Consider the following 19,745-nt stretch of genomic DNA (forward strand, 5'->3'; position numbering starts at 1 on the left):
TATGACAGCCAGTGATGACCAGCTCAGTGGCTGGATCAACAGGAATCTCCAAAGCACTTCCCAAAGCCAAATTTGCCCCAAGAAAAGGTCATGGTCACTAGTGGTCTGCTGCTGGTCTAATCCAGTACAGCTTTCTGAATCCTAGTGAAACTATTACATCTGAGAAGTGTGCTCAGCAAATTGATGAGATGCACTGAAAACTGAAGCACCTGCACTGGCATTGATCAACAGAAAGGGCCCAGTTCTTCTCTGTAACAACACCTGACTGCACAGTGTACAACCAGTGCTTCCAAAGTTGAATGAACTGGGCTATGGTGTTTTGCCGCATCCACCATATTCACCTGATTTCTTGCCAATGGATACCACTTCTTCGAGCATCTTGACAACTTTTGCAGGGAAAACGCTTCCACAACCAGCAGGAGGCAGAAAATGCTTTCTGAGAGTTTGTCAAATCCTGAAGCCCGGATTTTTATGCTACAGGAATAAACTAACTTATTTCTCATTGGCAAAAATGTATTGATTGTAATGGTTCCTATTTTGATTAATAAAGATCTGTTTGAGCCTGGTTATAATGATTTAAAATTTATGATCTGAAACTGCATTTATGTTTGCACCAACCTAATATTATGTTCATGCCAATGTCCACCATTGTTTTATGTCTTCTCTACCACCTAGTAGTCTTTTTAATTTCAGCACCTCTGATACGTATGTATATACAATTATGATTTTAATTTATATTCAACCGTATATCTTGTTGCCTCCTCTAGCATTATATTGGGCATCTCAAAGACCGCTCATACTCTAAAATGTTGGTGTTCAGTAATTTTTGCTTCTTACTCTCTATCTATTTCAACATTATATTTTTCTGCTCCTATTTAAATGTGTTATGTCTGTATTAATGACTTCTACATTAGTTTGTTAGTGCTGCCATAACAAAGTAGCATGACTGAGTTGCTTAAACAACAGAAGCTTTTTTCCTCCCTCACAATTCTGGAGGATAGAAGTCCAAGATCAAGGTGTTGGCAAGGTTGGTTTCTTCTGAGGCCTCTCTTCTTGGCTAGTAGACTGCGTACCATCTTCTTCCTGTGTCTTCACATGGTCACCCATCTGTGTTCTAATCTCTTTGTATAAGAAAGCCATTCATAACGGAGTAGGGTCCACCCTGTTGACCTCATTTTAACTTAATTATGATCCAGCCCCAATACAGTCATGTTTTGAGGTACTAGAACTTAGGATGTCAAAATATGAATTTTGGTGGAGTGGGAATGGATAGAAGAATAGGGAGAGGACACAAAATTTCCACAGCTTTCGTGTCTATATATCCAAAGAAGACTTCTCTGTAACATCACACTTGTATATCTCTCTACCTTCCAGACGTCTAATAATCTTACATAAAGACCTTGTACTGCTAGCACATTGAATTGTTGGTCAAATATCCACCTTGCTTAAGGTTGTGAATCCCATAGGCTGCCACACTGGAAAGATTTTTAAAATCTTTATATTCTTAGAGCCTGCCATATTGGTTGAAATGATTGTTTGAATATGAAGTGCTACTTTTGGTCACATTTGTCAAAAGGGAGATTTTTAAACTTTATATTCTTAGGATCCTTTTCATTGTATAGCTATCCCAGGGCTGCCTATAATTAGTCCTATTTAATTCTACAGGGCCTATGAATTACATCTCTTTTCTGTTAGAAAACCCTCTAGCATGGAAGAAAGCTTAGAAAGTTTCCAGTAGCATATCATTTGAGAAATTTTAGTAGCACTTTATTAGGAAAAATAAATTTAGTATAAGAATTGAACTTTTGTAAATAAAAGGATTTGATTTTGCTGCTGCTGCTAAGTCGCTTCAGTCGTGTCTGACTCTGTGTGACCCAATAGATGGCAGCCCACCAGGCTCCTCTATATGAAATTAAAATGGAATATTAATTTATATTCATCAGACTGGCAGAATTTTTAGAAGAGTTTATAATATTTTTGCTGTTTCTTAGTCATTGTTCCCAGAAAATGAAAAAAAAAAAAGAATCTAGCATACTATTTTAAAATTCAAAATACTCATTTTCTTCTGTGAAATTTACTTTCTGGGAATCTATCCCACAGAAATGAAAGAATCAATGTATAAGGACATAAATAAAAGAATGTTTCATGCATCATTGTTTTTTGAGGCTAAACTCTAGACACAAAGTTAGTGCTCAATCAGTAGTGAAATTGCTCAACACATTTGATGAATTTACCCTGTGGATTATTATGCAATGATTTAAAATTATGAATTTGACTTACTCCTGATGAATACACAGGCTTTCCATATGGGTTTTGTTGAGTGAAAATAAGAGTAATGTGTATGATATGATATCATTCTTGTAAAACTGGGAATGACAAAATTAATAACCCTTTTTTTGTATATGTACAAATATGCGTATACTGTATACATTGGAACTATGTTTGTATGCATAGAATCATTTAACCACAGAGAAATATTTAAGAAACACTGTAGATAATTTTGTTTTTGATGGATTGGGAAAATAAGAGAAAAAGGCACTGAAAACAAAATGTGAAAATATCACATTTGTCTAATGTGATATATAATTTGGCTATATATGTAAAGGTGTTAAATAAAAATGTTTATAAAAATTTTACACATCTCATAAACATTCTATTGTAAATAAATGAAAAGCGAAATTGTTATCTTAGAAACTACAAAATCAAATTCTTGATTTTTGAGAGATAACTAAGTATATGTATAATTTTTGTTTGTTTTGTTCCTATAGTGATTCCCCTGAATGAAGAAATTCTGGTAACATTAGGAAAAGAAGAGGTAAGTCACTGAATGAATTTGTAGTAACCCCAAATAGCTTATGACAAGAAGTGTTTTTAATAAGTTCATGCCATAGCGAGTGAGATAAAACCACTTTAAAATTGTATTAATTATGTTTTATTGAATAGGATTCTTCAGATTGTTTGAGTTTTGAATTAAATATGTAAACTTTACTCTTATATTTAATTTTTGTTGATTAAACTTCAAATGCTAAAAGTTTACATATAACTAAGCGATTATACATACATATCTGTCGTTAAAACTTAACATAAAGGTCAGTAAAGATGTTTTTAAAAGCATCAGTTTATTAGATCGAAGTTTAGGAGATAAGATAGAAGCAAATAAGAATTTTAAACAAAGTTGTAGAGCATTGAAATAGATAAATATCTGTATTCTTAGAGACAGAATCTGCCCAGTAGAACTGAAGAAAGGCTTTGGATTTGAGGGAACCTGGTACTTGAAAATTCAGGGTTCAACTGTAGAGCTTAAAATAAGATTTCTTTAAAGTAAGAACAGACCACTAGACCTTCTCTCTCTCTCTTGCAATCAAGTGGCTAATTTTGACCCACACACCTGAAAACTGGAGGCATGTTATATGGAGACATTAAACTATTGAGGCTTTGACCTTAACACACCAGGTTTAATAAGGTTGGTGTGAGGTCAAAAGTCAGAAAGTTCAAGTTAACATTTTTATACTGTGTGGTGGAAGTACCAGCTCCTTCTCTTGATCTATCTACAGGGGTCCTTTGTTGTTGTTAAGTTGCAAAGTTGTGTCCCAGTCTCTGCAACCTCATGAACTGTACCATGCCAGGCTTTCCTCTTCTTCACTATCTCCCTGAGTTTGCTCAAACTCAGGTCCATTGAATCAGTGATGCCATCCAACCGTCTCATCCTTTGTCGCCCCCTGCTCCTCTCGTCCTGTCTTTCCCAGCATCAGGGTCTTTTCCATTGAGTTGGCTCTTCACATCAGGTGGCTAAGTATTGGAGCTTCAGCTTCAGCACCAGTCCTTGCAATGACTAGTCAGAGTTGATTTCCTTTAGGGTTCCTAAAGTATGGTATAAAAGTAGCCTCAAACTGGAGTTAAAATAGTCTCTGGAAAATATAAATGGCCCTAGAAAAAAGGTCTATAAGTATTAATACAGGGGAGTTCCCAGTGGAAAGCAGGATGGATGTTCATCAAAAAGTAATTTATGAGTGGAGTTTGTTTTTGAGCTTTAAATGTGAATTAAAACTCACATTTCTTTAATGAAACATGAAACAAATTTCATTCAACATAGTGTTGGAGGTCTGAGACTCAGCAATCACTCAAGAAAAAGATAGAAAGAATCCAAATTGGAAAAGAAGTAAAGCTATTACTGTAGCTATTACATGTAGATGACATGATATTATACATGGAAAATCCTAAAGACACTACTAGAAAACTACTAGAACACTTCAATGTATTTGGTTAAGTTTCAGGATACAAAATTAATAGAAACATATTACATTTCTCTACAGTAACAAGGAACTAATGTAGGCATGTAAGACAGTCTAGAAAGAACCCCACACATTTTTGGTCATTTAATCTACAACAAAGGAGGCAAGAATTTACAATGGGGAAAAGACAGTCTCTTCAGTGAGTGGTGTTGGGAAAACTGGACATCCATACATAAAAAAATAAAACTAGAACATTTTCTATCACCATATATAAAGTAAACTCAAAACAGATTAAAGACAGAAAAGTAAGACCAGAAACCATCAGTCTCCTAGAGGAAAATATGGGTAGAACAGTTCAGTCGCTCAGTCATGTCCAACTCTTTGCGACCCCATGAATCGCAGCACTCCAGGCCTCCCTGTTCATCACCATCTCCCAGAGTTCACTCAGACTCAACGTCCATTGAGTCCATGATGCCATCCAGCCATCTCATCCTCTGTCGTCCCCTTCTCCTCCTGCCCCCAATCCCTCCCTCCCAGCATCAGAGTCTTTTCCAATGAGTCAACTCTTCACATGAGGTGGCCAAAGTACTGGAGTTTCAGCTTTAGCATCATTCCTTCCAAAGAAATCCCAGGGCTGATCTCCTTCAGAATGGACTGGTTGGATCTCCTTGCAGTCCAAGGGACTCTCAAGAGTCTTCTCCAACACCACAGTTCAAAAGCATCAATTCTTCGGCGCTCAGCCTTCTTCACAGTCCAACTCTCACATCCATATATGACCACAGGAAAAACCATAGCTTTGACTAGACGGACCTTTGTCGGCTCTGACAAAATCTAGCAATGTGTTTTTAGCTTTGTCTCCTAAGGTAAAGGAAATAAAAGCAACAGTAAACAAATAGGACCTTATTAAATTTAAAACCTTTTGCACAGCAAAAGAAAACATCAGCAAATGAAAAGACAACCTACTGAATGGGAAAGTACATTAGCAAATGCTATGACTGATAAGAGGTTAATATCTAACTTATATAAATGACTTATACAAGTCAACATAAAAAACAGCTAGGACTTCCGTAGCAGTCTCCTGGTTAAGACTGCATTTCCACTGCAGGGGGCCTGAATTCAATCCCTGGTCGGGGAAGTAAGATCCTGAATGCCACATGGTAATGCCCCCCCCAAAAGCGAAAAAACAAGCTGATTAAAATGATAATACCTCATGCTTGTCAGTATGACTATTGTCAAAAAGAATACAAATAACGAATGCTGAGGACATGGAGAAAAGGGAACCCTCAAACACTGTTGGAAACATAAATTGGTGTATCCTCTGTGGAAAACAGTATGGCAGTTTCTCAAAAAACTGAAAGTAGACTACCATATTACCCAGCAACTCCACTCCTGGGTATATATCTGAATAAAACAAAAATACTAATTCAGAAAGATACATGCACCTCATTGTTCATCAGTTCAGTCACTCAGTCATGTCCAACTGTTAGTGACCCATGGACTACAGCACTCCAGGCCTCCCTGTCCATCACCAACTCCGGGAGCTGATTCAAACTCATGTCCATCGACTCAGTGATGCCATCCAACCATCTCGTTCTCCGTCATCCCCTTCCCCTGCCTTCAATCTTTCCCAGCATCAGGATCTTTTCCAGAGAGTCAGTTCTTCACATTCAGGTGGCCAAAGTATTGGAGCTTCAGCTTCAGCATCAGTACTTTCAGTGAATATTCAGGACTGATTTCCTTTAGGATGGACTGCTTGGATCTCCTTGCAGTCCAAGGGACTCAAGAGCCTTCAACACCACAGTTCAAAAGCATCAATTTTTCGGTGCCCAGTTTTGTTTATGGTCCAACTCTCACATCCATACATGACTACTGGAAAAACCATTGCTTTAACTAGATGGACCTTTGTTGACAAAGTAATATCTCTGCTTTTTAGCATACTCTCTAGATTGGTCATAGCTTTTCTTCCAAGGAGTAAACGTCTTTTAATTTCATGGCTGCAGTCACCGTCTGCAGTGATTTTGGAGCCCAAGAAAATAAAATCTGTCACTGTTTCCATTGTTTCCCTATCTATTTGCCATGAAGTGATGGGACCAGATGCCATGATCTTAGTTTTCTTAATGTTGAGCTTTAAGCCAACTTTTTCACTCTCCTTTTTCACTGTCATCAGGAGACTTTTTAGTTCTTTGCTTTCTGCCATAAGGGTGGTGTCATCTGCATATCTGAGGTTATTGATATTTCTCCTAGCAATCTTGATTCCAGCTTGTGCTTCATCCAGCCTGGTGTTTCACATGATGTGCTCTGCATATAAGTTAAATAAGCAGGGTGACAATATACAGCCTTGACCACTCCTTTCCTGATTTGGAACCAGTCTGTTGTTCCATGTCCAGTTCTAACTATTGTTTCTTGACCTGTATACAAATTTCTCAGGAGGCAGGTAAGGTGATCTGGTATTCCCACCTCTTTAAGAATTTTCCATAGTTTGATGTCATCCACATAGCCAAAGGCCTTGGCATAATCAGTAAAGCAGAAGTAGATGTTTTTCTGGAACTCTTGCATTTTTGATGATCTAGATGTTCAAGCTAGATTTAGAGAGAGAGCTTTCTTTTTTTCTAATACAGGCTTTTAGTGGTGTAAATTCTTACCTGAATACTTCTTTTGCTTTATTCCAGAAAGTTTAGTCTTGCTTTTATTTTCAAATAGTTCATCATAATTTCTTATTTTTCTGAAGATTGTGTTTTTGACCCATGGATTATTTGCATCTTTACTTGTACTTTTAGCATCCAAATTTTCACATTTTTTTCAAATAAATTTTTTTATTATTAGTTTAAGTCCATTATTGGACCATATTTAATGTACTGTCAGTGTTGTTTATATCATACCTAAAAATGCCATCCCTGCTCCTCATTTCTGTACTCTTGCTTTGACCTATTTTTACTGTATTGTATTTATCCCTCTCTGGAGTTTCAAGTTTGTTTTCTTCTTTTGGATTCCCCTCTTTGTTCTGTTCACTTTTGCATCCCTGACTCCTTCAACAGTGCCTGGGTTAACAGTTGATCAAGAAATATTTGTTGAATGAGTGATACTCATCTGTGTCTGTTTAGTATAGTCTCCTTAGAAAAGAGACCTACCTAATATGCCTGGTTACTGAAAATTTTCCACTGAATTGCCTTTCAGTATGAAATTACAATTTATTGCTCAAAACTTCTTATATCTTCTAATTTAACAGTGAAATATTATACAGAACTTAGTTCAGTTCAGTTGCTCAGTTGTGTCTGACTCTTTGCGACCCCATGAACTACAGCACGCCAGGCCTCCCTGTCCACCACCAACTCCCGGAGTCCATCCAAACCCATGTCCATTGAGTTGGTGATGCCATCCAACCATCTCATCCTCTGTCGTCCCCTTCTCTTCCTGCCCTCAATCTTTCCCAGCATCAGGGTCTTTTAAAATGAGTCAGCTCTTTGTATCAGGTGTCCAAAGTATTGGAGTTTCAGCTTCAACATCAGTCCTACCAATGAACATTCTAATACCTGGTGTATATTTCTGTTTCAAAGACTTTTTTGCTAGCCTTTTTTTGCTGTTAATTTCTGAATGTATATCCTAGTATGTAAATTTCACTATTGTTCAGATATATAACTATCTACAAGATTAAACAATTAATTTTAATTATTTTGTTCTAGTTCCAAAAATTGAGACATGATCTTGAATTGGTGCTATCTACTATTCAGTCAAATAATGAAAAATTAAAGGAAGATTTAGAAAGGTATATTTATATTATAATTACCATTAGTCTTTTCCGTGTATTGAATTAGCATTAATGTTTTATTTGACTATTGTTTTGTTTTTTCACATTCAAAGGGAGCAAAAATGGTTGGATGAACAGCAGCAAATATTGGAATCTCTTAATGTAATACAAAATGAATTGAAACAGCAGGTTGTGACATTTTCTGAATCAAGGTATTGACTTTGTGTTCTAGGTTTTCAAAATAGGAGAAATTATTTACTTTTTTATGTTATATGAAATGCATAGATGAAAAGCAGGTGAATTTTACCAGAAATTGTCTTACCCTGACTTTTACTAATTGTTAAAAGTTATATAATCTTTTATTAATAATTTGACTTTTAGTTTTCCTATGTTAAATAGACTATTTATCTCATAAAGCTAGTTGTTTGATTTGAGCAATGAAGTTTGAACAGAGTGTTTGATTAATTTTATGAGTAACCAATTCTTTATTCCTAAGTATTTTATCAACAAATTAATTCTCTTAATTAAAAAAAAAATCTTTCTAGAATTTTTAATGAGCTGAAAACAAAAATGAGTGATATAAAAGAATATAAGGAGAAACTCTTGGTTACCATGGGTGAGTTTCTCGAAGACCATTTTCCTCTGCCTGATAGAAACGTTAAAAAGAAAAAGGTAAGTTGTAGAGAAGACATTCAGATATGAAATTGTTTTAGTAGGTTCAAATGTAAATTTTCTGATGAATTTTCTTGTTTAATATGCACTTCAAAGATATAAATTTGCATCCCTTGTGGCTCACACGGTAAAGCGTCTGTCTGCAATGTGGGAGGCCTGGGTTTGATACCTGGGTTGGGAAGATCCCCTGGAGAAGGAAATGGCAACAGACTCCAGTACTTTTGCCTGGAAAATCCCATGGATGGAGGAGTCTAATAGGCTACAGTCCACAGGGTCACAAAAGAATCAGACACGACTGGGTGACTTCACTTTCTTTCTTTCTTTCTTTCTTTTTTTTCTTTTCAAAGATATAAACAAATAGGTATGTGTACAGAAGTACTCCATCATCATGGTATTTATTGAAAAATTAGAAGGAATCTAGTTATTCAATAAACTAAATAAATATATATTTTTTACATTGTATTCATATAGTGGAGAAAATGGAGCTTTTCAAAATAATGTATTGAACACTATCAAAGGAATTGATGAAATGCTCACAAATTTTCGTTAGAGGATAAAGCATAGATGATTAAATTGTATACCAAAAAGTCTAATTGGTACCAAAAAATGTAATAGTGCTTTATGCCTGGGGCTAAGATTGTAGATGAGACTTGTTTTTGTTTTCATTTTCATTATTTTCCAAATTTTCTATAATAAACATGTAACTTAAAATCAGAAGATACCTATACCTATGAGGTAAGTTATTGACTATTTTAATAGTAGTTATGATGAAATAAACTTTTTTCACAAAAGCAAATAAATATTTCATTGGTTGACAGAAAGTTGGAAACAAGCACTTTAATTCATTTTTAAAAAGCAAAACAGGGTATAAATAATAAGAACTTGTGGGTGTAGGATAGGCATTGAAACTGGATCCAGAATGATCTTTCTAAAACTTTACATATTTAATAATTTATTTAATCATATATTTTAAAATATGCATATTTTAATCTTTTCATTGTAAAACTTTTTTTTTTTTCCAATTTTGATGCCACCCTCTGGGATGAAGTCTATAAACTCCTTAGAGTAATGAATTTGTATTCTGGACTTTGTCCATCTCTGTAGCCTTCTTTCCATCTTTATCCATCTCTTGCATGAGTCCATTCATCCATGCTATTGGAGCAGATGTACAATTTGACCTGTCACATTTTTGTGCCTTCTACATGCTGTTCCCTCTGGTTACAAAAGAGTTCCTATCTGATGAGGATAGTAAATTCCTTCTTAAAGCAACTCAAACAACATCTTTTGTATGAGGCATTAAGTGAAGTTGAGGTGTCATCTTATTAGCATTTATTATATGATTTTGTAGTAGCAATTTATGCCTCTCTCTTCACCTACCATGCTCTGTGAGCTGCTTGCTTCATTTAATTCATATTTGTATTTGTACTGTCTTTCATACCTATTGTAGTACCTCAGTTCATATTTCTTGAGTGACTGTGTGCAGTCTAGGGAAAGGAGAAAGTTTTGTTTTCTTATAATCTGTGTTTATTTATTCTTCTCTTTCTTTTTGTAACTATCAGTAGGCTTTACATTTGTTATGGAATATTTTTCTGATTCTGTTATTATTTATACCCGTTAGTCATTTCTGAAATTGTTGACAGCCTTCTGTTAACCATTTCAGTTAATTTAGGATCCCTTATGTCTTAATGATCATAATCTTAACTCAGTGATTTATTTCCTGATTCTAGTCTCCCATTTTCTAACTGTTTTTTTTTTTTTTTTTTTTTTAACCTCTTAAGGTTCTCCTCTAATAGAACCAGAGATTTGAGATATTCTTAAAAGGAAGCATTCATTACCAGAAGCTATCATGAATTTGTTAAGTCATATTGGATAAGCTCAGTTTTTTTAAATGAAGTATATGAACTGTTGATACATATTACAAAATGATAGGTTACTTTCTCTGTCAAGCTAGAAAAATGGATGTATTAGTGGGCTCAAGCTGCTATAACAAAATACCAAAGATTAGGTGGCTTAAACAAAAGAAATTAATTTTCTCATAGTTTTGGCAGCCAAAAGTCCAAAGTGCCATCAGTTAAAATAAGTAAATTGTATTATTTATTTTTAACTTTCCCGGTTTTATTGCATTTATATTTTGTTCTATACCATCATTCACATATGCATTTAGTCTTTATTGTACATTGTTAGATTCCATTCTTATCATATTTTACCTTTCATTTTTAAGTTTTTAAGTTTAATCCATTGTTTGCTATGATGGATTTCTTTAACAAGTAATTTGTTCAAGAAGAATTCCTGGGTGTTTTATTTTTGAAATTTTAACTGCTGACATTGTTTGCTTTATAATTAGAGGCTTATCTTTGGCAGAGATTTTAAAAAATCACAAGACTTGGTAGTGGGTTTCTCCATTTTTCTTAGATGGAAATGTGCTGTGGAGAAGTTGAGGCCAGCCTGCAGATGTTTTCTGGCATGACTACTTGCCTGAAAGATTCTTTATGTCTGACCTTCAGTAACTTAATGAGGATATGTCACCATGTTGATCATTCAATATCTGTTTTGCTTTGATGATATATTGTTTCTTGGGGCAGATTTAGGTCACATTTCATTTCATGGAAATATATTTTATACTGCTTTTGTTGTTCAGTCGCTAGGTAATATCCAACTCTTTGTGACCTCATCTTCTCTGTCCTTTACTATCTCCCTTAGTTTGCTCAAACTCATGTCCATTGAGTCAGTGATGCCATCCAACCATCTTATCCTCTGTCACCACCTTCTCCTCTTGCTCTCAATCTTTCCCAATATCAGTGTCTTTCCCAAAGAGTTAGCTCTTCACATCAGGTGGCCAAAGTATTGGAGCTTCAGCTTCAGCATCAGTCCTTCTAATGCGTATTCATGGTTAATTTCCCTTAGGATTGACTGGTTTTATTTCTTTGCTGTCCTAGGGACTCTCAAGGGTCTTCTCTAGCACCATAGTTCGAAAGCATAAATTCTCTGGTGCTCAGACTTCTTTATGGTCCCACTTTCACATCCATGCATGGCTACTAGAAAAATCATAGCTTTGAGTATATGGATATTTGTCAGCAAAGTGATGTCTCTGCTTTCTAATATGCTGTCTAGGTTTGTCATAGTTTTTCCTCCAAGACAGAAGCATCTTTTAATTTCATGGCTGCAGTCACCATCTGCAGTGATTTTGGAGCCCAAGAAAATGAAATCTGTCAATGTTTCCAGTTTTCCCCCATTTATATGCCATGAAGTGATGGGACCAGATGCTGTGATCTTCATTTTTTGAATGTTGGGTTTTAAGCCAGCCTTTTCACTCTGCCCTTTCACATTCTTCAGGAGGTTCTTTAGTTCGTCTTCACTTTCCGCCATTAAAGTGGTATCCTCTGTATAACTGAGTTTGTTGATACTTCTCCCCGCAATCTTGATTCCAGCTTGTGAATCTTCTAGCCCAACATTTAGCATGATGTACTTACTCTGCATATAAATTAAATAAGTTAGGGTGACAGTTTACAGCCTTGGCGTATTCCTTTCCCAGTAACGCTGAACCAGTCTGCTGTTCCATATCCAGTTCTAACTGTTGCTTCCTGTCCTGCATGCAGGTTTCTTAGGACCCAGGTAAGGTGGTCTGGCATTTCCATCTTTTTAAGAGTTTTCTACAGTTTGTTGTGATCCACACAGTCAGAGGCTTTCATGTAGTTAGTGAAGCAGAAATAGATTTTTTTAATAATTCCTTGCTTTTTCCATGATCCAGTAGATCTATGCAATTTGTTCTTTATTTCCTCTGTCTTTTCTAAATCCATCTTATACATCTGGAAGTTCTTGGTTCACATACTGCTGAAGCCTAGCTTGAAGGATTTTGAGCATCATCTTACTAGTATTTGAAAAGAGAGCAGTTGTAATATAATTTGAATATTCTTTGGCATTGCCATTCTATGGGATTGAAATGAAAACTTATCTTTTCCAGTCCTGTGGCCACCACTGAATTTTCCAAATTTGCTGGCATATTGAGTGTAGCACTTTCATAGCATCATCTTTTAGGATCTGAAATAGCTCAGCTAGAATCCCATCATTTCCACTAGCTTTATTCATAGTAATGCTTCCCAAGGCTCATTAGACTTCACACTCCAGGATGTCTGGTTCTAGGTGAGTGACCACACCGTTGTGGTTAGCTAGGTCATTAAGACCTTTTTTGTAAAGTTCTGTGTATTCTTGGTACTTAATCTCTTCTGTTTCCTTTAGGTCCTTGCCATTTCTGTACTTTATTATATGTTGTTATATTGCCTTTATTTTATAATTATATTGCCATTTGTGTCTTTTATTATATGCTTATGATATATCTTCCCTGGGGCTCAGACGGTAAAGCGTCTGCCTGCAAAGCAGGAGACCAGGGTTCAATCCCTGGGTCTGGAAGATCCCCTGGAGAAGGCAATGGCAACCCACTCCAGTATTCTTGCCTGGAAAATTCCATAGACTGAGGAGACTGGTAGGCTACAGTCCATGGGATCACAAAGAGTCGGACACGACTGAGCGATTTCACTTTCACTATATCTTGATGTTTAAACATTTTTTGTTTCCTTTTATTATAATTTTTCTCTGCATTTTCTTTGATTGTCTCAAACTTTTATATTTTTATCTGTGCCTAGCTGCTTCTTATTTCTTTATCAGTTTGGTAATTGTGTATGCTTTCATCACTAGTGAATCATATGCTACTTTTTACCTCTCTTCCATTTAGTAAGGTATTAGGGGAACAGGAGATGATGATCTCCAGCTTTACCATCTTTACTCAGTAATCACATTTGTTTTTGTCAGGATTATTTTGCTGTTTCTTTTATATATTTCTATTTCTATAAGACCTTATAAGGACTCTGTGGTAATCTTTGCCTGTTGTCAGGAAAGTACTGGATTTCACTATAGTAGGAAATATAGTTAATTGAATGTCTGAACTCAGAAGCTCCTGATTTCACTTAGTATTGTCTTGGAAGATTTCCCGTAGAACCTTATCCTATTGAACATTTTTAGCAGTAATTTGGATAAAGAGGTAGAGAACATAGTCATCAAAGTTTATAAACGATATGAAACTGAAGAGGATTAGAGAGTAAATTTATTGGATGACAAAATTAAAACTGAATTTTTTAATTGCCATGATAAAATAGGATAGTCCAAATAAAATAGAACAATATTTAGTGGTGGAACTTAGAATATCTTTCTTGGGTTAAAACATTAAAAAAGAAGAAAGGAGACATATCTTAGCTAGATACAGTGAAACTCTAGAATGGAACTGGAATGAGATCTATTCTCTGTCATTCCAGGAAAAAAAGAACTAGTGAGTTGAGTTAATATTAGGAACCATCATGAACTGTGAAAAGATGAGCAAATCTCCCCAGGAAGCAAGTTTTCTCTCCTGAAACTATCAGTGCAGTCTGAAATGTCATTTGCTTGGATATTTTGATTGGGGAGGTTCAGAAATTAGATTTACATTTATATGGGTATATATAATCTGTGTAATATACTTTACCCATTATTTATTTATAGATAGGTAGGTAAATAGTCTAAATTGTATGTTTTAGTAATTACGAAAGACTTCCCTGTCTTAGAGATTGTTTCAGTTGTATTTTTATGAACCTTAATGTTTAGTACAACAGGTTGTTTTCTTTCAGAATTCTTTTAAAGTAATCTCATTTTAAATGTTTGGTTTTAGTATATCTTGTATCATTGCAATTGAGAGATATTAATTTAAAAGATTTTTTAAAAATTTAAATAAATAGTCTAATAGCCTGCCATTGTCAGAACTGAAATTTTAATTTCTTATTATTCACACTTTCCTCAAAGAAAAACATTCAAGAATCAACTGCACAGCTGATAACACTGCATGATATGTTAGAGGTAAGTGTTTTGTGTAGTTGTTTTGTTTGAAGATTTGTCTTGAAGATGTCTTGGTTAGTGATTTATGGACAATTATACAGAAACTTGGGGCTTCCCAGGTGGATCAGTTGTAAAGAATCCACCTGCCAATGAAAGAGATGAGTGTTTGATCCCTGAACAGGGAAGATCCCCTGGAGGAGTAAATGGCAACCCTCTCCAGTGTTCTTGCCTGAAAAATTCCAATGGACCGAGGAGCCTGACCAGCCACAGTGTATGGGAATTGCAAAATTTGGATGCAACTGAGTGACTAAGTACAGGTACATACTCCAGTTTGAAAAAGAAAAAAATGCTGCTTTAGTTTTTAAGGTATAAACCAAATTTTATTACATATATTAATTTATCTTTAGTATAAAATTAGTTTCTATTTTTTGTGTAGTAAGAAAGAATATTTTTTAAGAGAAGATGAAACTAAAATCTTACCCTTAATTGTATTCCAGATATTACTTTAAGAAAATTTTTCTTTCTGGCTTGCTTCACTCTGTATAATAGGCTCCAGTTTCATCCACCTCATTAGAACTGATTCAGATGTATTCTTTTTAATGGCTGGCAAAACCAATACAATATTGCAAAGTAATTAACCTCCAATTAAAATAAATCTATATTAAAAAAAAGAAAATTTTTATGATGTTATTTAGTATCTACACAGTGAAACCCTTTGCTGTTATGTAATCTATACGTGTTTTCTCTGCCTGACATTTGCTTTTTTTTTTTTTTTACAAATATCTTTGACCCTTAAAAAAAAGGGTTCAAAGATATTTTGAACTTTGGCCAAGTTATCAACTAAAGTATTAAATACTTTAGATCTTGATATGATGACCTATTGCAAGTTGGGTGAACAGAAAGGTAGATGGTCTATGAAGAGCTGTTTAACAATCAATGTGGGTTTTTAAAATGAGTGATAAGTTTAGAACAAAGTGATTTCAGAAAAGTTGCTTCATAGTAATTTTATGAAAAGTCTTTATCTAGTTAAAGTCTTCATTTATCTAGGTAAGTGTTTTTGATACTAACGTCTTTAGCTAAGTGGTTTTGGTACCTCTACCTTCCTGTTCACCCAATTTGGAATAAGTTGTCATATCAAGATCTAAAGTATTTAATATAGTTGATAATTTGGCCAAAGTTCAAAAACTCTTTTTAAGGGTCAAAGATATTTGTGAAAAAAAAGTAAATGTCAGGCAGAGAAAGCATGTATCTTTGATACCTCAGGATTTCTTAATATAGATTATTATTACTTTGAACAGCAAAATATAAATATTTTTTAGATTGTAATTTGAATCTTTCAGCATATTCCAATTTACTTACAATTTATACTGAAACTAAAACTACCATTTCTCATGGATGACTTGACATTTTTTAAAATAAAGATTGTCATATATATGGCAAATATTGACAGTTAATGCAGAAATACATCTGTAATTTTTGAATAGTGTACTATGAGATACCATATAAAGCTTAGATTTAGAAACCATTACATACCAAGTCTTGTATTATCAATGATAATTGTAAACTAAATTTATACTGCTGTTCAGTGAAAAGTAAAATAATATAAACATATTGACTTTAAAGTAGAATTTTTAACATTTATTTCTGGCATTTACTAGGATTTTGATTGATATTATTTTATGTAGCAGTGAAAAGTAAGATTTTAAATTATATTAAAATGTGAGCAGTTGCTCTAAAATGGAAATAATATCTTATTCTCTTATGATAATACCTAAAAGAAATGAGACCAACAGCTTTCTTCTCCAGGATGTGGTTCTTGAAATAACTAAAGTTAGAGAATTCCCTGGTGGTCTGGTGATTAGCATTCTGGGTTTTCACTGCCACAGTCCGTGTTCAGTCCCTGGTTGAGGAACTGATATTCTACACTGTCACAGCCAAAAAAAAAAAAAAAAAAACCAAGCTAAAATTTATGACAGGTGAAATTTTTCTTTAAGAATTATAATGTTAGAAAACAAGAATAGAGAATCATGAAGTGTGATTGAGATGAGAACTGAATAGTTTAATTATATTTCTATGACACATTTACTGTTGTTAGCTGTTAAGTCATGTCCGACTCTTTTATGACCCCATGGACTATAGCCCGCGAGGCTCCTTTGTACATGGGATTTTCCAGCAAGAATACTGGAGTGGGTTGCCATTTTCTTCTCCAGGGGATCTTCCCTACCCAGGGATCAAATACACGTCTCCTGCATTGCAGGCAGATTCTTTATTATATGGTATAAATTTTATTTTTCCTTTTCTGTGTTTCTTAAAATAATGTCTTTACGTGAAAACTTTGGCATGGCAGTTTGAAGATATGGATTCTAATTCATTATCTTTTACTAATTATGTACCCCTTGAATCTTTTAACCATTATGAATCCTGGTTTTGTAATTTTTGAAGGCACTTTGTGGGAGCTGAGGAGGTAGAGTAATAATTGATACATATTTAACATTTTTCACTATATCTCATAGAACATTAATGTTCAGATATTAATGTGTGTTTCTTACACAACTTTTCTAATGCCCTGAATCTGGGAAAGATGGGTCATTCTCAGTGCATATTAGCATCTTTCTTGAGCTTATTTAACCACAGGATCCTGTTACTCCATGCTAAGAGCATTGCTAGGGAGACCAATTTCATGGAATGTAGTTCAAGAAATATTAGTCTTATATAATTTACTACAGGTATTGAAAACTTCTCAGTATCCTTAGTGAAGAGATCAAAGTGTTTAAGATAATTTGAAGAAATAATGATGATAGAATTTTTGTTTTGAAGGTTTATCAGATGAATAAGTGGCTTTGAGTAGAGGGGGAAGGTTGGTGTTTTCTCTTTCCCTGAAATATTAAGACATGTATGCAATTTTTTGAACTTTTTTTTTAATCTGAAGAAATGGTTATAACCAAATTTCTAACATAAATTATTAATCTTGAGGGGGAGAATTGTAAATGCTTTTTAACGAGTTTTTAGGAAATATTTTAAAAATTCAGGTACAAAGATTCATTTTAAAGCTATTTCCATTTAGTAATATTTGTAGTTTTTTTTAAAAAGAGAATCAGCTATTTAATACATAGAAATTATGATTAAACAATTATTCAAAGAAAAGAGATCAACATTCTTTGGTTAAAAAAAAAACTGCTTTAATATATCTGTATCAATTTTTTTTCCCAAGTAAGATATATCTTGAATGGTGTTTTTTCCTAGATTCTTTTAAATAGATTATTTGGTGTTCCACATGACCCATATGTCAAAATTAGTGATTCTTTTTGGCCACCTTATATTGAGCTGCTCCTGCGTAATGGAATTGCCTTGAGACATCCAGAAGATCCAACCCGAATAAGATTAGAAGCCTTCCATCAGTAAAAAGATGGTGTTTTTCTCACATAGTACGTAAAGAATCTTGTCATTCAAGGATAATGGAAACACTGAGAACTGCTTGAATAAAAAATGTTATTTGCTAATCAAAGCGCATAATATAGTCCATTTTCCTTTCTTGCTTAAAATGACTCATGCTGCCATCTACTATTCATTTAAAAATGATAGCTTCATAGTCAGTCAATGCTTTTGTGTTTTCAACTGAGTTGACAAGAATGTAAGTAAAAGACATTCTAGACTTTATAATACTTTAAATATACCTTACTTCTGCACTATTCTTTGGAAAATTCTTTGTTAATTATATTCCTAATGTAATATTTTTCTTTTAAAATATATGCCAGTTTATTTTATGCATTTTGAGTTCTATTTGGTGCTTATATCCTTTAAATTTATAAATTATGGTGAAAGGCCATAATTTGCTGGAGGTTAAAAAACTGACTTAATATCTAATGTATAATGTAGCATAATTTTTAAGTATATAGTACATCTGTTCCATGTATACTACAATATTTCTAGGTTTGTTAAAGATTGGAATATTAAAAAATAATGAATAAAGGTAGCATGAAAGCTATTTTAATGTGTATTATAAGTAATATATATATTAAACCTTTCTTGATTCTGTTAATTATTGCTAATGATATTGTGTTCGTGAAATTTTGTTAATCCTCTGTGACTTTTCTGTAAATAAAATTCTCATTTAAAATTCTCTAGCTTTTTTGGGGGTGTGGCATGATATTTTAGTAAATAGCCTTTATCATAGGTAGATAAGTGACAATATAATTATACTACATATAAGGTAAACTAGAGAATTCCAAACACTTTTTGTGTCATTAGTTTTCAGAGTGGACTTGATGTATATTTTTATTTTTGAAATTGATTTCTACTGCATTGTATTATTCAAGTTTTTTATTTACCTTGAATACTAAGTCTCTCTTAAAACAGGCAAAAACTTACAAGTATACCATGTCCCTTTTGTAACAAATACAAATACTGTTATATTTTAGAAAACTTGTAAGTTCTTTCTCAGGAAGATGACATACAAAAATACCTTCCTAGAATACTCTAGTTGAGATTCAAAGGAATGAGCAACTTACTATTCCTTGAAGTTACTAGAAAAAGGCAAAATGGTGCTGGCAGTAAAAGTTTGACAGTATTTCTACAAAGCAGATAATACTGTTGTCTGTGAACGTCTCTGTGTTGCAAATTACAGAAATAAATAGATAAAAGCAGTAAACAATTTGATGATTTTTTGATAAGTCTTGATTTCACATTTATGTAATTTATTTGTTACTTTTGGTGTACTGAGTCTTCATTGCTGTGCGGGCTTTTCTCTAGTTGCAGCAAGCAAGGGCTACTCTCTAGTTGTGGTGCACAGGCTTCTCATTGTGGTGGCTTCTCTTCTTGCTGAGCATGGGCTCTAGGGTGCATGGGCTTGTGTAAAGTTTTAAAGAAAACTATGATGATTGCATCCTACTTTTTAATTTGCTAACCCAGCCTTCTTATATAGCAGTTTTTTTGCCCACTTTTCATCTCAATCATAAACAAAGTAAATTACAGTAGAATTAGTCTTGATTTGTACCCCATCTAAGCTTACAGGCCTCGAAGGGTTTTTTTTGTTGTTGTTGTTGTTTTGTGTGTGTGTGGTTTTGAGTATGTTGGAGAAAAAGTTTCAGTTTTTGAGAACCTGTATGTAGGGGCCATCACTATTGATCCCAGGAACATTAAGAGGGTAATGAGTATTCTGAATAACTGTTCTCCTAAATGTTATAAATTAGATGAACTGGACCAATTTTATGAAAGACACAGCCTACTAAAATTCACAC

At 34.1% G+C, this 19,745-nt stretch overlaps 1 protein-coding gene across 13 annotated transcripts in view; it reads left to right on the plus strand.

The window, feature by feature from the left end:
• Positions 1-19,745, plus strand: part of CENPK (centromere protein K) — a 56,949-nt gene that overhangs the window by 18,228 nt on the left and 18,976 nt on the right. For 6 of the 13 annotated variants that reach the window (XM_042233743.2, XM_060400390.1, XM_042233741.2 and 3 more), the window contains 6 exons: positions 2,769-2,815; positions 7,913-7,995; positions 8,091-8,189; positions 8,523-8,649; positions 14,476-14,529; positions 17,752-18,625. In XM_042233743.2, the coding sequence (XP_042089677.1) occupies positions 2,769-2,815; positions 7,913-7,995; positions 8,091-8,189; positions 8,523-8,649; positions 14,476-14,529; positions 17,752-17,910 (569 nt within the window). In that variant the 3' untranslated portion in view covers positions 17,911-18,625. Of the gene's footprint in view, positions 1-2,768; positions 2,816-7,912; positions 7,996-8,090; positions 8,190-8,522; positions 8,650-14,475; positions 14,530-14,627; positions 18,626-19,745 lie in introns of those variants that run through there. The other 7 variants (XM_060400393.1, XM_060400394.1, XM_060400395.1 and 4 more) reach the window with 4 other exon arrangements.

Source organism: Ovis aries, chromosome 16 (genome assembly GCF_016772045.2).
Source record: "Ovis aries strain OAR_USU_Benz2616 breed Rambouillet chromosome 16, ARS-UI_Ramb_v3.0, whole genome shotgun sequence".
NCBI classification, from domain to species: Eukaryota; Metazoa; Chordata; class Mammalia; order Artiodactyla; family Bovidae; genus Ovis; species Ovis aries.